The sequence below is a fragment of the Oenanthe melanoleuca genome, chromosome 21, assembly GCF_029582105.1.
Source record: "Oenanthe melanoleuca isolate GR-GAL-2019-014 chromosome 21, OMel1.0, whole genome shotgun sequence".
Lineage (NCBI taxonomy): Eukaryota > Metazoa > Chordata > Aves > Passeriformes > Muscicapidae > Oenanthe > Oenanthe melanoleuca.
In genome coordinates, this window is record NC_079354.1 from 5,183,961 (window position 1) to 5,200,135 (window position 16,175).

The window sequence follows — 16,175 nt, forward strand, 5'->3', positions numbered from 1 at the left end:
CCTGCAGGTACTGGCAGCCTAAATCTGATTTGTCTTTTGTGCTTCTCTTTAATTATGCCATTTTCAGAGAACTTTTTGAAGTATTCCAGGACCTTTTCCCCAAGGTACAACAGCTAATTTAGAGTCCATCCCTGTGTCCATACAGTTAGAAGTATTTATGTCCCCCTTTGGATTATTATGAAATAGATTAATTTCTTCTGCTCTTCATATGTCCTGTGACAAAGTGAAAGCTGGTGCTCTACTCCTCCCTTGCACTTAACCTCAATTCTATGTGTAAAGAACTTCCCAACACCTTTGAACATCACCCTTATTGCAAAATAACAGCAAGATTTTGAATCACCATGGTGACTGAGTGGGTGTTATTTTTGTTCTTTAACAATACATTAAAGGGTTGCATGCAATTCCATGAGTAGTAGTAGAACATGGGAACTGTGGAGACCCAAGAACAGGAAGCAACTCACTCTGGTTCTCTGAGATATAAATAGAGCAGAAGAGCTAAAAATGCTCCAGGTTTGTATTGTCTTGGCTTGAAGCTCTGGAATGGAGCTCGTGACAGCAAGATGCTTCACCTACAGAAAATCTGCATATTCCTTATAAATTCTTATGCTGGTTGGTAATCAGGCATTGCTGGGCTCCAGGTTTTTTCATTTTTTTCACTTTCTGTCTCTGCTCTGGGACACAAAGTGGTTCTGCCTCAGGCTGATCATTAACCTCAGTGGCCAGAGGGAGCCACTGCCTTGGCTGGGTTGGTGACGTGCTGGGGCTGCAGCAAGGTTGCACAGGGTTTATATTCTGATTAGAGAGTAAGCTTTTAATTTTTCAGAATTTTAAATGACTGGGTGGCATTAAAAAAAACAAGGATAAATGAATGCTGACCTCTGTGACTGCCCTTAAAATCCTGTGTGTGTCCAAAATTCTGTCTTTAAAAACAACAAAAAAAAAAATCCGATATAACTGTGCAAGGGCAATCATTCTGACATCACTGCCTTGCAGCCCATGCCCTCCTGCTCAGAGCATTGCCTGGGGGTGCCAGGCTGAAGGAAATCTGGGACAAGTCCAGAATATTCTTGACCTGACTGCATCTTTTTTCCCTAGGTCAGGAGGTGGGACTTCACAGGTCACTAATTTTTGATTGGCATTTTCTTCCACCATTCTTTTTCCATTCTCTCTAATATTTGAATTTATCTAGCAAGCAGAATTTTAATGAGCATTCCCTTCAGTGAAGAACTGGAGTTGATGCTTAATAAGGTGAATCCTCCAATTTGAGAGCAATTAAATGAAGATGTAAATAATAAAACTTTCAGACCTTAAGTAACAGGATTCTGTTTATTTTTCTTTCTGTTTGGAAATAATCCATCAAAAGTTCATTATTCCCCTTAGTGAGAAAGTAGTCAGAATGTTTTGATGGCACTGATTGTACTTTGGATTTGTACTTTTGGGTTTTCAGGCTGTCCCTTCCTGAAGATGCAGGGAGCTATTTCAATGCAGAGACAGGAGTCCTGGAGGCCCCAGTGACAATCCTGATCGTGGACAAGGTCAGGGATTTTTGTGATGCTGATTATCAGACTGACCGTTTATGTAATTTATTTTGGTGAATGTTCACTTAATGGTACCTAATTTTAGTTTAGTTCTTTACTAATTGGGGCTCTGTGATAATAGTAAAAGATGCTTAAAGTGCTAATACAGGTTTGATCGTTTTTTATTGTCTCATGTTTGCAGTGCAGGAAGTTAAATCCTTTCTCCTCAGTGCTGATCTCATTTTACTGTCAAGGAACAGAATAACTTTTTCTTGCACTTTTCCTTTTGGATGACATTTCATTTAAATCCTGTCCTTACAACCCACAGATGGAGGTTTTTATCCTGTGCTCTTGCATTTGTTTCAGGCTAAAAAAGTTAATTTTACTGTCCATGCCATTGTTACTACTTCTGATTTGGAAATCAGCCCAGCACAGATCAACTTTGGATACTGCACGATCTATGAAGCTGTGCAGGCAAATGTCATCCTAACAAACAAATCCATCTTGCCACAGGAGTTTGGATTTGTGGGACTGCCAAAGGTACAGACTTACCCCACACACACACCTCCTCTGCTGTCAAAATAGATTTCAGTGTCATGGGAACGTGTTCAGTGTGAGTGTAAATAAATCATGACTGGTTCTTGCAGCCCTATGGGAATTCTGCTCCCTGTGGAGTTCTGTCCTGGAGTGTGTGAATCTCCCTGGGTGACACTCTCTGCATTTGCCAAGCAGTGCAAACCCCTGTGGGGAGATTTTCCTGTTCCTCACCTTTTCCTGTCAGAATTCCTCGGTTTTTACACCAAGAGATCTCCTGACAGAGCACCTGGGACACTTTCACCATTAAATAAAACAGGCTTGGGGTGTAGCTGTGGCCTCAGGCTGAGGAATGTGCCCATTTTGTACCAAATGCCCCAAGGCTTTGCTTTACAGTGCTCCTTGGGAACCACCCCAGCCATGCCTGGGCACTTTCTGAGTGACTGGAAGTTGATGTGGAAGCACAGATTTAATCACAGGAGCTTCTGGGTTCATGTGGACTGGGTCTCCTGAATAATTTTTTGGACAAAGTTTTTTCTTCAAGTATGATAGCAGAGTGATCACAGTGTGAAATGGTTGGGCATGTTGGCATCAGAGCTGGAGGAACCTGGCAGTTAATTAGGCATTGTCCTGTTCTCTGCTGGCTTAGGGATTAAAATCAAGGAGTAGCTAAAAGAAATTATTAACTTCAGCTTCATGAAAGCTTTACTTCCCAGCATGAGGAGCTTGAATTTTGATGGGGAGACTTTCTTGGATCAACTCAAGCACAAACCCCTGCACAGCTGTGGATGTAGAATTGCTCCTGTCCCTGTGGTGTCCCTGCCTCAGACATGAATCAGCTCTCAAAGACATGGGGCAACTGCTGAATTTTTACCATATTTCATTCAGTTTTCTATGAAGAATAAGTAAACATTAGAGCAAGGTGAATTCCACAGTGTTAATGGATTTAATGCCTTTTGAGTTACTTTGAGATGAGAACTCTGGGCACTGACTCAGACAAGAACTTCTCCCTGGAAGGTTTCTTTTTTCCTGACAGTTCTACATTTAATAACAATTTATTTTTTTTTAATCTTGCTAGTAATGTCTTATTTTAATTTATTAAAAACTGATAATTTAACTAACAATTTCTTATCCTGCCATTTTGAAGTTTGTTGAAGTTCAACCCAACGATGGATTTGGAATTATTCTTCCTCTGGAAAGCTTGACACTGGACATAATCTTTAAAGCCACCAAGGCAAAAGAGTACAGCTTTGAGCTCACCTGCAGGACAGAGATCAACAGGTGTGTTAATGGATGGACAGCAGGGAAACTAAAATCTGAGTGTCACTGGGCTCCCACTGATAACCCAGCTCAGAAATTGAATCCCTGCCTGCCTTGGGGAGGTGAGGCTGGGATAAGCACCTGAGGCAGGTGGGAATTCTCCAGCTGCAAGAGTTGCTCAGTGCCTGTTGGTTTCATCCTTGATTTTCACAATTGTCTTTACTGAGATGGCTTTTCCCACCCCTCCTCAAGTTTATCCTTGTCCCACACCTAAGCTCCAGCCCCTCAACCTGCAGAGCTCTGCTGCTTTTTCAGCACAATTACTGAAGGAATTCTTTTTTTGTAAAAATGCTCTTTGCATGAAGCCGATGCTGCTGCAGTAATGATGGCATAAACTTTGATTTGACTGGATGTATTTCCAGAAGTTCACAGAGGAAGAATTCAAGCAGGGACTCTGGCCAATTGTGCATTAAAAATAGATAGTATTATTGTTCATCTTTAGGCAAAATTCCCATTGCAAGCTTGAAATTCTGCTTAAATAGGGACTACAGGATTAGCTCCCTATTTTCCGGGCTGATTAAGACACTATTTTATGCTGAGACAATTTATCATGTGTTTATTTTTAGACAATTCAAGCTGTCATGCAAAGCAGTTGGAGTCCACCCACCTCTTGAATTGTCTCATTCCTTGGTTCAGTTTGCTGCTACAGCCCTGAACTCCGTGTCTTCAGCCACTCTGGATATTCTCAATTCCCACGTGGATGGGAACCCTCTCACTCACCCTGTCCCACGGATTGGCACTGGGGACCCTGTCCCAGTTGGCCCCACTTCCTTTGAATTCCACGTGCCCCAAGACTGTCCTGTGACCATTACACCTTCTGTGGGAACTGTGCTGCCTGGGCAGGTAAATTCACTTTAAATGTCTGAGTGTTCTGCCAAATCTTTGATCATCTGCATCCTTACAAAGGCTGTCACTTGTAAACAAAGCTCAAAACATCAATTGTTGTTAGAATAGCTGGAATATTTTGTATTGTTTGAAAGAATGTTTTAAATCAGACAGGAGAGTTAAGCACCAAATCTGGTTCACGTCTTATGAGACTCTTCAGTTCCCAGTTTTGTCACTGTGATTTATGTGAAGAATATTTAAATATCAAAAGTATTGGCCATGTAAACCCAGCCCACTGTAACATCCTGGACTTCCAAAAAGCTGCAAGTGCCTTTATCCTGAGAATGCTGAAGTGCCCTGGATGTGTGACTCGTGTGCTGCTCTGTGTGTGCTCCTGCTGAGCTCTGTCACACGTGGCTGGGGGCTGAGCTCTGCCCTCACTCCTGTGTGTGCTCTCACATTCCCAGAAAAGCTCCATCCGAGTGTCCTTCAGCCCGGCGCTGTCGGATCAGCAAATCAGGGAGGAGGCAGCAAGGAGGCTCAGCACAGCAGCTGTGCCAGAGGCAGGAGAACAAGTAAGGAATGCTAAGAACAGCACATGCTGCTGGTCTCTCACTTCCAGATATGTTTCTCTGTATGGTATTTTTATCATAAAATTATTTGTATATTAATGAAGCCCAAGCTCGTGGTTCATGCAGGACCTGCCTATAAAGGACAAGAGTGTGACTGTGCACTCAGTGTGTGGCCTGTTCACTGAGCAATAATTTATTTTCATGCTCACAATTTCCAAACTATTCCTAGAGGGTTTTATTGCAAATGCTATACTCTAAAAAGGAAAAGAAAAAGCTTCTACACTTCCTGAAGATTTATAGCATCCATGGACTTTATATGCAGTCTTTAAGTCAGTTAATTTATGTGAGCACCTGTGGTTGTCTTTGATTATGAGATAAACAGGTAAAATTCCTATGAGATAGAGACTTTTACTCATCTGCTACAAGAGGAGACCTCTTCTTCTAAGAGGAGGTAAAATATAGCCATTTCAAACTAATTTTCAAATTTTACACTGTTGGAAATTTGTCTGTAGTAGCTTCTCTGTCTGTGGGCTGTCACCATCATCCTGCTGTCCCTTGTCCCCTGCTCTGTGTCACCTCCTTGCTCTGTGTCCTTGGGCCAGGGCTGTGTCTTTGCTCACTCCTGTCTTGGTCAGATTTCCAGTGGCCCCACTCAGTCTCCAGTGGGGAAAAAGAGGACAGATTCAAAGAGAGAGCGAAAGAAATCGACCATTTCCATTTCCAGAAGAAGGGCTGGAAGCAGGAAAAGCCTGGATTCTGTAAACAGCTCTAAAGAGCCAAAACCCGAAGAGTTAAAGCCTGAGTAAGTCAACAGAAGCATCTTGTACTACACAGACAACATTCTCTTTAGAAGTAGTTTAATAAATCTACTAAAGCTGTAGGTAGACAAGAAAGCAAACTGGAGAGGGAACAGCTTCAGCTGTGTTGCAGAGGCTGTTTCCAAAATTAGTGCTGCTTGTGAGCCACACAGCTGTACCCTCTCATGTGAGGCAAAGAATCCCTTTATGCATCAGAAGGATTGAAGACTTCAAAGAATCTGTCAGGGAGCAGGAGCTGGGGCTGTGCGGGGGATGGGGCTGAGCCAACACGGGGTTTATGGAAAGGGCAACTGCAAAGCTCAACTTGGGGACCAACAGAAACTACTCAAATAAAGCTCTTAGAGCAGAACTACCAGAACCAGCTGATGGCCCTAATCCATGGCAGGGAGTAATTTCTATTTTTAATTTGAGGGCTTACACAGTCCAGCACATTGGTCATGGTCAGCATCGGTGCTGGCAGAGAAATGTTGCTGGGAAATGTGCATTTGAAGCAGTCCCTGTGCAGTGTGAGCACCTCAGGGAGAGTCAGCATCAGCAGCATTGCTGCCTGGAGGCTGGGAGACTCACATGCAAAATCTGATACCTGAGGGCCCTTGTACAGCAGGTAATCCAACTTCTCAGACCCACACTTCTACCCAGTCTCAGGAATTTGGAATTATCTGGAAGTAAATTCATTTGGCTGTACTGGGTATTTTGATATTTTTTACTAAATCTCATGTTCATTGCATCCATTAATGACAATTTTTAAATATATGCAGCAGAGATTATAAAAATCTAGTAGTATTGTCTACATACTGCATTAAAGGAATGTGATCCTGTGTGTTTACATGTCATTGAATTGATGTAGAAGTACTGGAAGACACTGAAATATTTGATGTATTTAACCAAAGCAAATTGTGTTGAGATTTTTGCAATCCTTAGTGTAACATCTGTTGTCTGGGTTCTTCATTTTTATTCTTCTTTTTTGGCTACAAATCCAACCACTTTGTAGGGTGGGTCCATTACTGGCAGTCATTTGGTTTCACTGTTACATTCAAATTTGAATGTGTGACTAAGAAACAATAATCACAAATAGCTCAGCAGATATTTATTTGATGTTTTTTGCTCTCTCACTCACTGAGATAATTCTTATTCCTGGATTCTCTAGTTCTGATGCTTATAGAGCAGCCCAGGCTTCCCTGACGAGGAGTTTCAGAGGGAGTTTTAACAAATACATCATCCCATGCTCTGTTGCAAGTGGCCACACCACTGGAGAGGAGGGCTCTGGGAACTTAACCTGCAGGTGGGTGCAGTTGGATAACCCAGAGATGTGAGGGGGAAATGGTGGGCTTGCTAATTTATTCATTTGGGGGAGAAATTTGTTTTCTGATCTTAATTACTTCATAGCTCAGTGGTAGAAACTCATGCTCCCAGCCCACCAGTTGGATAAGAATCAAACACATGAATATCAGAGCAGCTGAAGGAATAATTGTGTGAAAACATTGAGGCAGCTGTAGCTCATCTCTGCTGGGGAACAGTCAGTCACTGAGCCCTGTGCTGTGCTGTCCCACCAGTGCAGTGACACCCTGTGACAGGAGCAGGTCCCTGGCAGTTGCTGTTGCCTCTGTGTGATCCCAGAGCTCTGCCCTTTTATTCCCCAGCTCCCTTTGCTCTCTCTGCAGCCCTCACAACACCTTGTACCTGGAGCTGCACTGCCCTGCTGTGGCCCCTCCTGTTCTGATCACTTCTGACTCTGGGATCAATACAGCCAATTTTGGGGACGTTTCTGTAGGTATGGAATTTGAATTCTGGTTTGGAGTGGCTTCTCTCTGACAGTGAGTTCTTCCCAGCAGAGTTCTGCATTCTCAAAAGTCAGGATAGAAATTAGCCCTTAGTGGGTATTTAGGTGGAAAATAGGGAGCCTCTGGCCAGCTGAGGCCCATGAAAGAGCAGACCTGATCCCCAAACATGGACCTGGAAGCTGCAGAAGTGACTGGCCCAATCTGAAAGCATTTTGGTGAGCTTTGAGTAGTGCCTTAGCCATAGGCCTGGGATGAGTATCTGGCCCAGGCAGGAACATGAGTAAGGGGAAGGAATGGGAGGCCAGAGATGAGAATCCTCATTTTGGGATGTGTTTTCATTCCTTGCAGGCCTCAGAATTATGAAGAGAATTACAATAGAAAACATCTCTCCAGGGAAGCTGGAAGTATCCTTGTCTGGAGCACGTGAGCTCAGCCTTCAGCCTCTGCTTAATCAGACTCTGTCTCTGCAGGAGGAGCTGCTGGACACTAAAGCAGCAGCTCATCTTCTCTCTTGAATTATTAATCTCTCAAAAGCTTGTAGACTTAGTTCAGTCCAAATACATGTAAACAGTATGTAAAATCTGTTCTCACATATTTTTTCTCAATCTTTATAACTTTTTTCCTTGAGTTGCACTGTTTTAGCTGGGATTCTCAGTTCTGAATCCCAATGGCCCCTTCCTGTTGGTTAGAGCAGTTGGAGCACTTGAGCCAGGTGAAAATAAACCCCTCATCATCTCCTTTTGTCCAAGTGAGGATAAATGGGTGAGTAAAGGTACAACAGCAGTGGGGGAAGGAGGAGAGATGTAAGTAGTGTGTAACACGTGGTATGAACAGGAAAATCCTTTGTTCTCTGTCCCAATATTTGGATCTTGTCTCAGTTCTGGGCTGGCTCTTTTGGAGGGGTCAGCTGGAGGGGTGGGGGTTCCCTCAGCAGATGGACTAACCCAGGCACCCTCTGGGCAGTTCTTGGAAGCTCTGGACATCCAGGTGGCAAAGACCAACCTCAGCCTCCTCCTCTCTGGGCACGGGGTGGTGCCAAGCACTGAGTGCTCCGTGGGAGAGCTGCTGGACATGGGATACATCGTGGCTGGGGACACAGGGACTGCCACAGTCCAGGTAAGGCCTCTGTGCTGAGCTGCAAAGCACAGCAGGAGTTCCTGTGAGGAGGAAGACAACATTAACTGTCTCCTCCCAGATTTTGTCCAAGTGTGTCAATAACCAAAGTGCAGTATTTGGTGGGGAGTGGGGGTTGGTGTGACACGTATGGGCAGCACTGACTGGGCCTCTGGTGGCGTCTGGGGACACAGAGCTGCACTAATGCAGCAAAATTAATTCAGCTACTTTGCAAACTGTGGATCTTACAGGCCTGAGAATCCATTTCCTTAATGCAAATGCTGTTGTGTGAATGAATGTCCCCAGATAAAGAACACTTCCAGCCTGACCCTGCTGTTCTCCGTACAACTGGAGTCGCTCTCACCAACACGGGACAGAGACCGGCAGAAAATTCCATCCTTTCTTACATCCTCTCTGCAGAGAACAGAGATTGTTGGTAAACCTCCTTTTATTCTTTCCTCTGCTAAAGACACAGGAGGTGTAAAGCAGCATCTCTGTGTCCTCTTAGATCCACACAGCTGTCAGACCTGGGGCATCACAGCCCTGAAATTAAAGACCTCATTTTGCTCCCCAGTAGGAGCTGTAGTAATTCTTTCAATATGGGGAGCTGTAAATTTATGCAGCCTGAGCAAATCCCCACAAGTAAGGAGATATTAGTGTTTAAATCTAAATAAACCCACACAGTAGTTGCATATTAAAGATTACACTTAAAGATATCCATCTCTGTAAAAACACGTCAGAATATAAGGAAGGGTTGGTGATGCTGCTTCAGGTCCTCTGGAGATGAATGCATCAGACTGATGGATGGATAGATGGATTTATGTGGTGTTCCTAGCACCCTGTTTTGCTGCAAAGCCATGTATCAGTTCTTATTAATTTGCTGTTCCAACAAAAATTAAATGAGTTTAAAATTTATGAAGAAGTAAAATGGAGCTGTCCTCCTTTCTTACCTGTATTCTCATTTTTATTTATCAGGAACACAGAACTATAATGGCTTCAGTGTGTTCAGTGTCTCTCCAACAGAAGGAAAAATTGAGGCTGGGAAGAGCCAGGATTTTGTTGTTACTTTCAGCCCTGATCATGAAAGTCTCTACTATTCTGACCATCTCAAGGTTCTGCTCTTTGGCAAGGTGAGACAATCAGGATTATGAAAACAGCCTAAATGTTGGATTATCTGACGTGGGGAGGAAAGGGCACATTTGGGGCCCTCTGACATATTTAATGTTTAGATATTCAGTTATTAATTGGTAAAAGCAATAACATGGGGTCCATCCCTGTCCTCTCCCCCAGTCAGGAGGGGCCGGGAGCTGAGCACAGCTCCAAGGGGCTCCTGCAGGGAGCATTTAATGGCAGAGCAGAGGGGAGAGGGGAGCTCCAGCTGCCCAGCAGGGCCCAGCAGGAGCAGGAGCTCCAGGGAGCTGCTCCTGCAGTGCTCAGTGCCAGCTCCCATCTGTGCAGCTGCCCTGGGATGCTCCGGCCGGATGCGCAGGTGGCTGCACCACGGGCAGCCCTGGGCTCTGCCAGGACACCAAAAGTTGGTGCAGGGTGACCACTAATGCCCAGCAGCAGCACTACAAACAGACTGGGGCTGAGCAAGAGCTGCTGCTGTCCTTGCAAATTTGGGATTGTGGCTAGGAATCACCCAAGTTTGGCAACAGAAACGTTTTGCCTCTTTTAGTGGCTTTTTTATAAATAGTTTGTCCCATGCCCTCCTGAGGCACATTTCCCAAGTTGTTTAAAACAGAAGTGCCAGAGTGGACAAGCCCAGGGGCAGGTGCAGAGCTCCTGCATTAGAGCCCAGGATCACTGGGATCGTTCACATGGAAGGTGATGCCATGATTTCCTGGTGCTGCTGGCTCAGGTGGCAGCATCATCCAGGTGACCTGAGCTGTCACCTGCAGCCAGGACTTTCTGTCTCACCCAGCAAACAGCCCACGAGATCTACCTGAAGGGTGCAGCCCGGAATCACCCCATGTTTGTGGAGGGGGGAGTGCCCCTGGATGTGCCCGTGGAGTCCTTGGCTGTCACCTCACCTGTGGCACCACAGGAAGCTCTGGAAGAAGGTAACGTGCCACACTGTTTATTATGGAACAGGGAGGGATCAGACATGGGAATGTTCCTCTTCCTTTAAGAAAAAATAAAATTAAAAACAATCTTTTCAGAATCAGAAAAAAGTAAGCATTATGTTACAGCATATATTCATAATAGACAAAAAACACAAGAAACTTTCTCTTTAAAAAAGTTTTTCTCTTCCTTTTAATGCAGTTCTATCTTAATGATCATCTTCCATCTCTGCAGCTTCCCTGCAAAAATGATTAAAATGTAATACTACAATGAAGAATTAAGATGCATTTGCTTTCTGCCGCTTCTCTGAGGTGTATTAAATGTTTAAGAAATTTTCATATATTATCACATATCCTAGATTCTCCTGTTTGTCCTGTTATGAAACTTCCAGGGATTTGAAGTTACTCTTCCTTAATTTCATGGGACAGGATCTGTGTTCAGAGACAGGATGCAAACAGCTCCTGACTCCTGAGCTGTAAATAAGTCCAAGCACACAGAGGTGTGTGCCATGGGCTAGAAAGCGAGTCTGGAACTTGATAAACAAGTAACAATTGGAGTTTGCAATTGCAAAGTATCCAAACCCTCCTTTTCCTTAATTCCTCACTAACTCTGTGAAAGGATCTCTTTATCTCTGCCAGCTCCTGAGTTTGCCACATCACTTTTTTTGAACCATCGTGGTACAATTTGTGTTGGCTCCAAACTGCCAAAGGTTCGGTTTTGACTGTCTCAAAGTTGACCTGGTTGCTGTTTGTTTAGGGCCAGGAGAAGCAGTGAGGTCCCTTCTGCTACTCCTGGAGTACGTGGAGGGCTCAGCAGAGCCAGCCAGGGCAGAGATCACTGTCGGGGCCATGGAGAGTCCTCTGCTGGCAGCTAAGAAGGTGAGGGAAATAAAACCTGCAGGTTTGTGCTAGGTGCTGTATGTATGCAAAGGGCTGTTCATTCCTTCAGTCCAAAAGTCACAAATTCATAAATTGTAAAAAGGAACTTTCAGAGTTTCTGATAAATTTTGCATTATAAAAGCATCAGTGTTTGAAAATATTATTTTTCAGGGGCTATTATAGGGAATTAGCATTATCATACTAAGTCAGCAACAAACTTAATTTAGCAGTTTGCTTCCTCAATTCTAGAATACAGAATTTTAAGCCCAGAACTGAATTACAGTCCTGATCCTGTTCTTTTAATGGAGTATTTAGTAGCACAATGGTGTCACAAAAGACAGGTGGAGTTTGAAGGGGCAGTTCGGGCAGGGCAGCGCAGCCCCTGCAGCCCCGGTGTGACCGTGCCGTGTGTCCGTGTGTCCGTGTGTGTCCGTGTGTCCGTGCCAGGCCGTGGAGTTCAGCCTGGAGAGCGGCGCGGAGCTGCAGCGGGCGGGGTTCGCGCTGGACGGCCCGAGGGGAGCCCTGGAGCGCGGGCAGCAGCAGCGCATCGGCGTCTCGTGGGTGCCACCTGCCGAGCTGCAGGTGAGCGCGGCACCGGCACCGGCACCGGCACCGGCACCGGCACCGGCACCGGCGGGGGGCACAGGGGTCCTGGAGGGGGTGTGACACAGGGATCCTGATGGATGTCACACGATGGTCCTGGGTGGGGTGTGCCCCTGGCGGGGGGCACACGATGGTCCTGGTCCTGTGTGACACAGGGGTCCTGGCGGGGGGCACACATGGATCCTGATGGGTGTCACACCAAGCTCCTGTCAGGCTCTCACCCACAGCTCCTGTTGGGGCATCACACAAAGCTCCCAGCGGGTGTCACACGAAGGTCCTGATGGATGTGACCCACAGCTCCTGTTGGGGTGTCATCCAAAGCTCCTGTCACAGCGTGACACCAAAGTCCTGTTGGAATCGCACAGGGCTCCTGGCAGGGTGTGGCCCAAAGGTCCTGCTGGAGGTGTGACATAAAGGTTCCCTTGGGCTGTCACCCACAGATCCTGTTGGGCTGTCATCCACAGCTACTGCTGGCTCAGACACAGCCAGGTGACAGCTCCTGTGGGGTCCCTGAAAGAGCAGTGGTGCAAACTCTCCTTTGAGAGCAGAAGCTGGGAACAATGGGATGATTTGGAGCCTTCCTGCCTCCCCAGGGCTGTGCTTGGCTGTGTGGTGACAAGGACAGGGGTGAGCCACTTGTATCCCAAAGGAATCCCCTCCTGCAGGCCCCTGTGACAGAGCCCAAAGGCCAAAGTGCTGCTCCTAACAGGCTCTGGTGCCCTGAGTGAGCTCTGGGGGGCCCTGGGACAGAGCTGCTGCAGCCCTGCCAGCACAGGCCTGGCTTTACACAGCTCACTCTGCAGCACATTTCTCTGCCATGGGCTGCCTTTGCTGTGGCACATTCCTGGAGGTCAGTGGGGCCTTTGGGTTTCCACTTTAGGTACCCCATTTCCCTGGCTGCTTCTGCCTTGTGTGGTAGAGGTTGGATATGATGTCCCAACAACTCCATGGGGCTGTGATTGCCCTTCCTGATTCACCTCCTTGGGCATTCATGGGACTGGAGGCATTGACTCCCCATGTGTGGGATGGCAGAATGAGTTGCTGGTTCCAAAATTAAAAGATTTCTGCCATCACAAGCAGAAAGAGGCAGCAGAGTTGCTGGCAGGATGTATCCAGTCCACGTCGTGCCTCTTGGTAACCCCTGGGTCTTGCACAACACTGAGCACTCACTGGGGGCTGACAGGATCTGTTTCCTTCCAGCCCTCCCTGGGAGCTCTGAGGTTGCTGCTGTGTTCAGCTGCCATGGCTGTGACGTGGGGACAGTGTCTGTGGCACTCTGGGGACAGAATGCTGAATCACTGTCATACCTCACTGGCTGCAGCATGAGCATCACTTGGGGACAGAGAGGAGCCAGCACAGTGGCTGTGACCTGTCACCTGTAGCTATAACTGGTACCTTGAACACCAAGACGTGAAACACAGAGTTTAGAAGGTGGTCCACTCGTCTCCTATGCCCAAAACCCCAGGCTGGTTTTCTGTTGGTTCTTTCTGCAGACCAGTGAGCCCCCGCTCGTGTCAGCCCTCCTGACTGTCAAAGGTGACATTACAGAATCCTACCGAGTCCTGCTCATGGCAAGAGTTGTGTCTGCAGCTGCTCCCACTGCCTGAGGGGTCCAGGCCAAATGGAAAGGAAGATGGAGGTTACATCACTGGGATGTAACCCTGGATCTCTGGTGAAACATGGGAAGATTTTGAGATTGTTGCAAATAAGTGAGGGCAGGAGGGCTGTGGGAAGGAAGGGCCATGTAACATTTCTGCTCTGTTTTGCCCAAAGTTCTCTGTGAACTCTGGTGCCAGTAGCTTCATTTTCCAGCTGACTCTGTGACAGTAATCTTGTGTTAGAAGAAAGAATTACTGAGGGCCCCAAGCAGCTACACCTGCTGTTAATTCCATGTCTCCTAAAGGTGGGCATTCCATCAGGAAGAGTATCTGGTTTACATCCACATAGGTGAGTTTCTATTTTTTTCCAATTTCAGATGCTTTTTGTAGGATTTGGAAAAGCCTTGACTTTTTAAAGATCAGAATAAAGTTTCTGATTCAAGCCTTCTCCAGATAATTTGGGCAGTCACTTTTACAATGTGCAGTCAAATCTGCCTGATAACACATGGCCAGGGGGGAATATTCCTCTGCTGTTCCCTGGATATGGTCCAACACTTGCCAGAGATCCTGGCTGTCCAGGAACTTTGTATTTCTATATTTTCCTTCTGCTGAAATCTGTCTGAGAGCAGAATCCTGCTGTTCTGAGGAAGCCAAGAATGCTCTGCAGGTGGAACTTCTGGCAGGAAGCAGCAGCTGCTGGTTCAGGGCAAGTGCAGAGCTGGAGAATGCAGGGAGCAGGAAGGCAACAGCCATTAGACACAGGATAATCCTGTACATTATCACACTCTTTCCTGAGTCACAGCCAGTCTGTGGCAAAGTTCCCTCCCCAGCACTCCGAGGGTGTGTTGCCCTTTGGCCCCTGTAGCTGTTAAATCCCTGATTCAGGTGATGCAATCAGAAAATAGAAACGTTGTTTGTAAATAGTCCTGTGGTAACGAGGGAACTGCAGGAACAAGCAGGGAAGCAATTGTCACAAGGAACATTTGAAGCAGGCTCTCCCTGTGACAGAGGAGGTTTGTAGGAGTGAAGAGGGGGTTCCTTGTTTGTCCAGCCAGTGTTTGATCCACTGAGATGAGTTCTCATTTAATAATGGATCGAGTGCCTGTGGAGTCACTTAACTCTTCAGTCTAAAGACTGCAGATGCTGAGGCAATGCCAGTCCCTGGGGTGGGGAGGAGCTGGGGGTAGCAGTGCCAGCCAGGGACAGCTCTGCCTTCCTTGGAGGCCCTGGGTGCTGCTGCTGGCACAGCTGGGCAGGCACACAATGGACTTTGTGTGCTGGCTCCCCTGCAGCCCCAAAAGGGTGAGTAAATCCCACTACATCAACTAAAGCCACTGCACACAGCACTGCTCACTCAACAGTGACCTCATGGCAGGGGAGTTGTCAGTAAGCAAGGAAGGGGGAGTGGAGGAGCTATTTCAGGCATTGAGTTTGTGGGCATCCATTGTGTGAGGATCCTTCAGATTTCACTGCTGGAAACCAAAAAATGATGGCTGACAACAAATCAGTTTCCAGACTCTGGTTATGATAACCATACAGAGTGCTGAAAAGAAGTGTAACATTATCTACCAGGAAACAACACCCCTGTCTTAGGAATCTTCCACTTCACAGAAGTCAGGTGATGAAAAGTAAAGAGAAGTAAAAAATTAAAGAATGATGCAAGGACAGTGACATTGGTGCCCTCACAGGGTTAGGCTGGGTAAGGAGCAGCTGCCACCAACCAGCTGAAGGACCACTGGTACCCAGCAGCTCCAGGTGAGCAGATGTGTCACCCACTGTGCTTGCTTTCCTGGCACTGGAGGACTTGGATCAATATTTTCACAGGTCTGAAGTGAACATAAGGTTCTGGGTTTCTCTGGTCAAAGTCTCCATGTTTAAAACTCAGTATGTGTTTGTTCTCTCAGGGGAGGGTTGGACCAGGATAACAGAACAGGTGGTTATTTCTGGAAGGTTGAAAATAAAGTAAACTCTCCCTATAAAACTCCAGCTGACATTCTGTAAAGCACTTGTGGAAATCTGAACAGATTTTAGTCCCTTCCATAAGAGAAAAGCCTGGTATTTTAGCTGGGGGCTCAAAGGTGATCATATTTGACTTCTTGGGGGCACAATGGCTGCTCAGACAGAACTGGTTTCTCTCTCTTGGATTGCTTTGTTCTTTGGGGACACAGAGTGTGAAGTGCCAGCTCTCACATGGGGCAGCACTCAGGCAATGAGAGACACAGGCTGATGTGGAAGGGAAAACACGCTGATGTGGAAAAACACACTCACTGCAAAGTGTGCAGACTGTGCTGCTTCACCTGGGACACTACTACAGTTTCAAAAGTAAAAAGCACAGTTATTGTGTCTGTAAAATGTAATCCGGGATGTTCCACTGCCATTCCACTGACAGTTACCACAATTAGAATCCTCATGATGCAAACCTGCCAAGATCAGAGATGCAAACCATCAGTTTACTGAAAATGCAGGAATTCTGTGATTCCACACAATTCTCAAGTACAATGTGTCTTATGTGCAACAGCTTCTTGATATTTCTCCAATGAACAGAAAATTGA

At 46.2% G+C, this 16,175-nt stretch overlaps 1 protein-coding gene across 1 annotated transcript in view; it reads left to right on the forward strand.

Annotated features, from left to right (window-relative positions):
* The window catches only part of CFAP74 (cilia and flagella associated protein 74), a 37,867-nt gene extending 22,620 nt beyond the window's left edge, over positions 1-15,247 (forward strand). Inside the window, exons 23-39 of the mRNA XM_056508327.1 lie at positions 1,448-1,535; positions 1,884-2,057; positions 3,199-3,332; positions 3,938-4,214; positions 4,664-4,771; positions 5,404-5,570; positions 6,734-6,868; positions 7,248-7,357; positions 7,716-7,771; positions 8,010-8,129; positions 8,331-8,483; positions 8,787-8,916; positions 9,456-9,610; positions 10,405-10,543; positions 11,301-11,422; positions 11,870-12,004; positions 13,519-15,247. Coding sequence (XP_056364302.1) covers positions 1,448-1,535; positions 1,884-2,057; positions 3,199-3,332; positions 3,938-4,214; positions 4,664-4,771; positions 5,404-5,570; positions 6,734-6,868; positions 7,248-7,357; positions 7,716-7,771; positions 8,010-8,129; positions 8,331-8,483; positions 8,787-8,916; positions 9,456-9,610; positions 10,405-10,543; positions 11,301-11,422; positions 11,870-12,004; positions 13,519-13,632 — 2,317 coding nt within the window. The 3' untranslated portion in view covers positions 13,633-15,247. The remainder of the gene's footprint in view (positions 1-1,447; positions 1,536-1,883; positions 2,058-3,198; positions 3,333-3,937; positions 4,215-4,663; positions 4,772-5,403; positions 5,571-6,733; positions 6,869-7,247; positions 7,358-7,715; positions 7,772-8,009; positions 8,130-8,330; positions 8,484-8,786; positions 8,917-9,455; positions 9,611-10,404; positions 10,544-11,300; positions 11,423-11,869; positions 12,005-13,518) is intronic.
* The last annotated feature ends 928 nt before the right edge of the window (positions 15,248-16,175 follow it).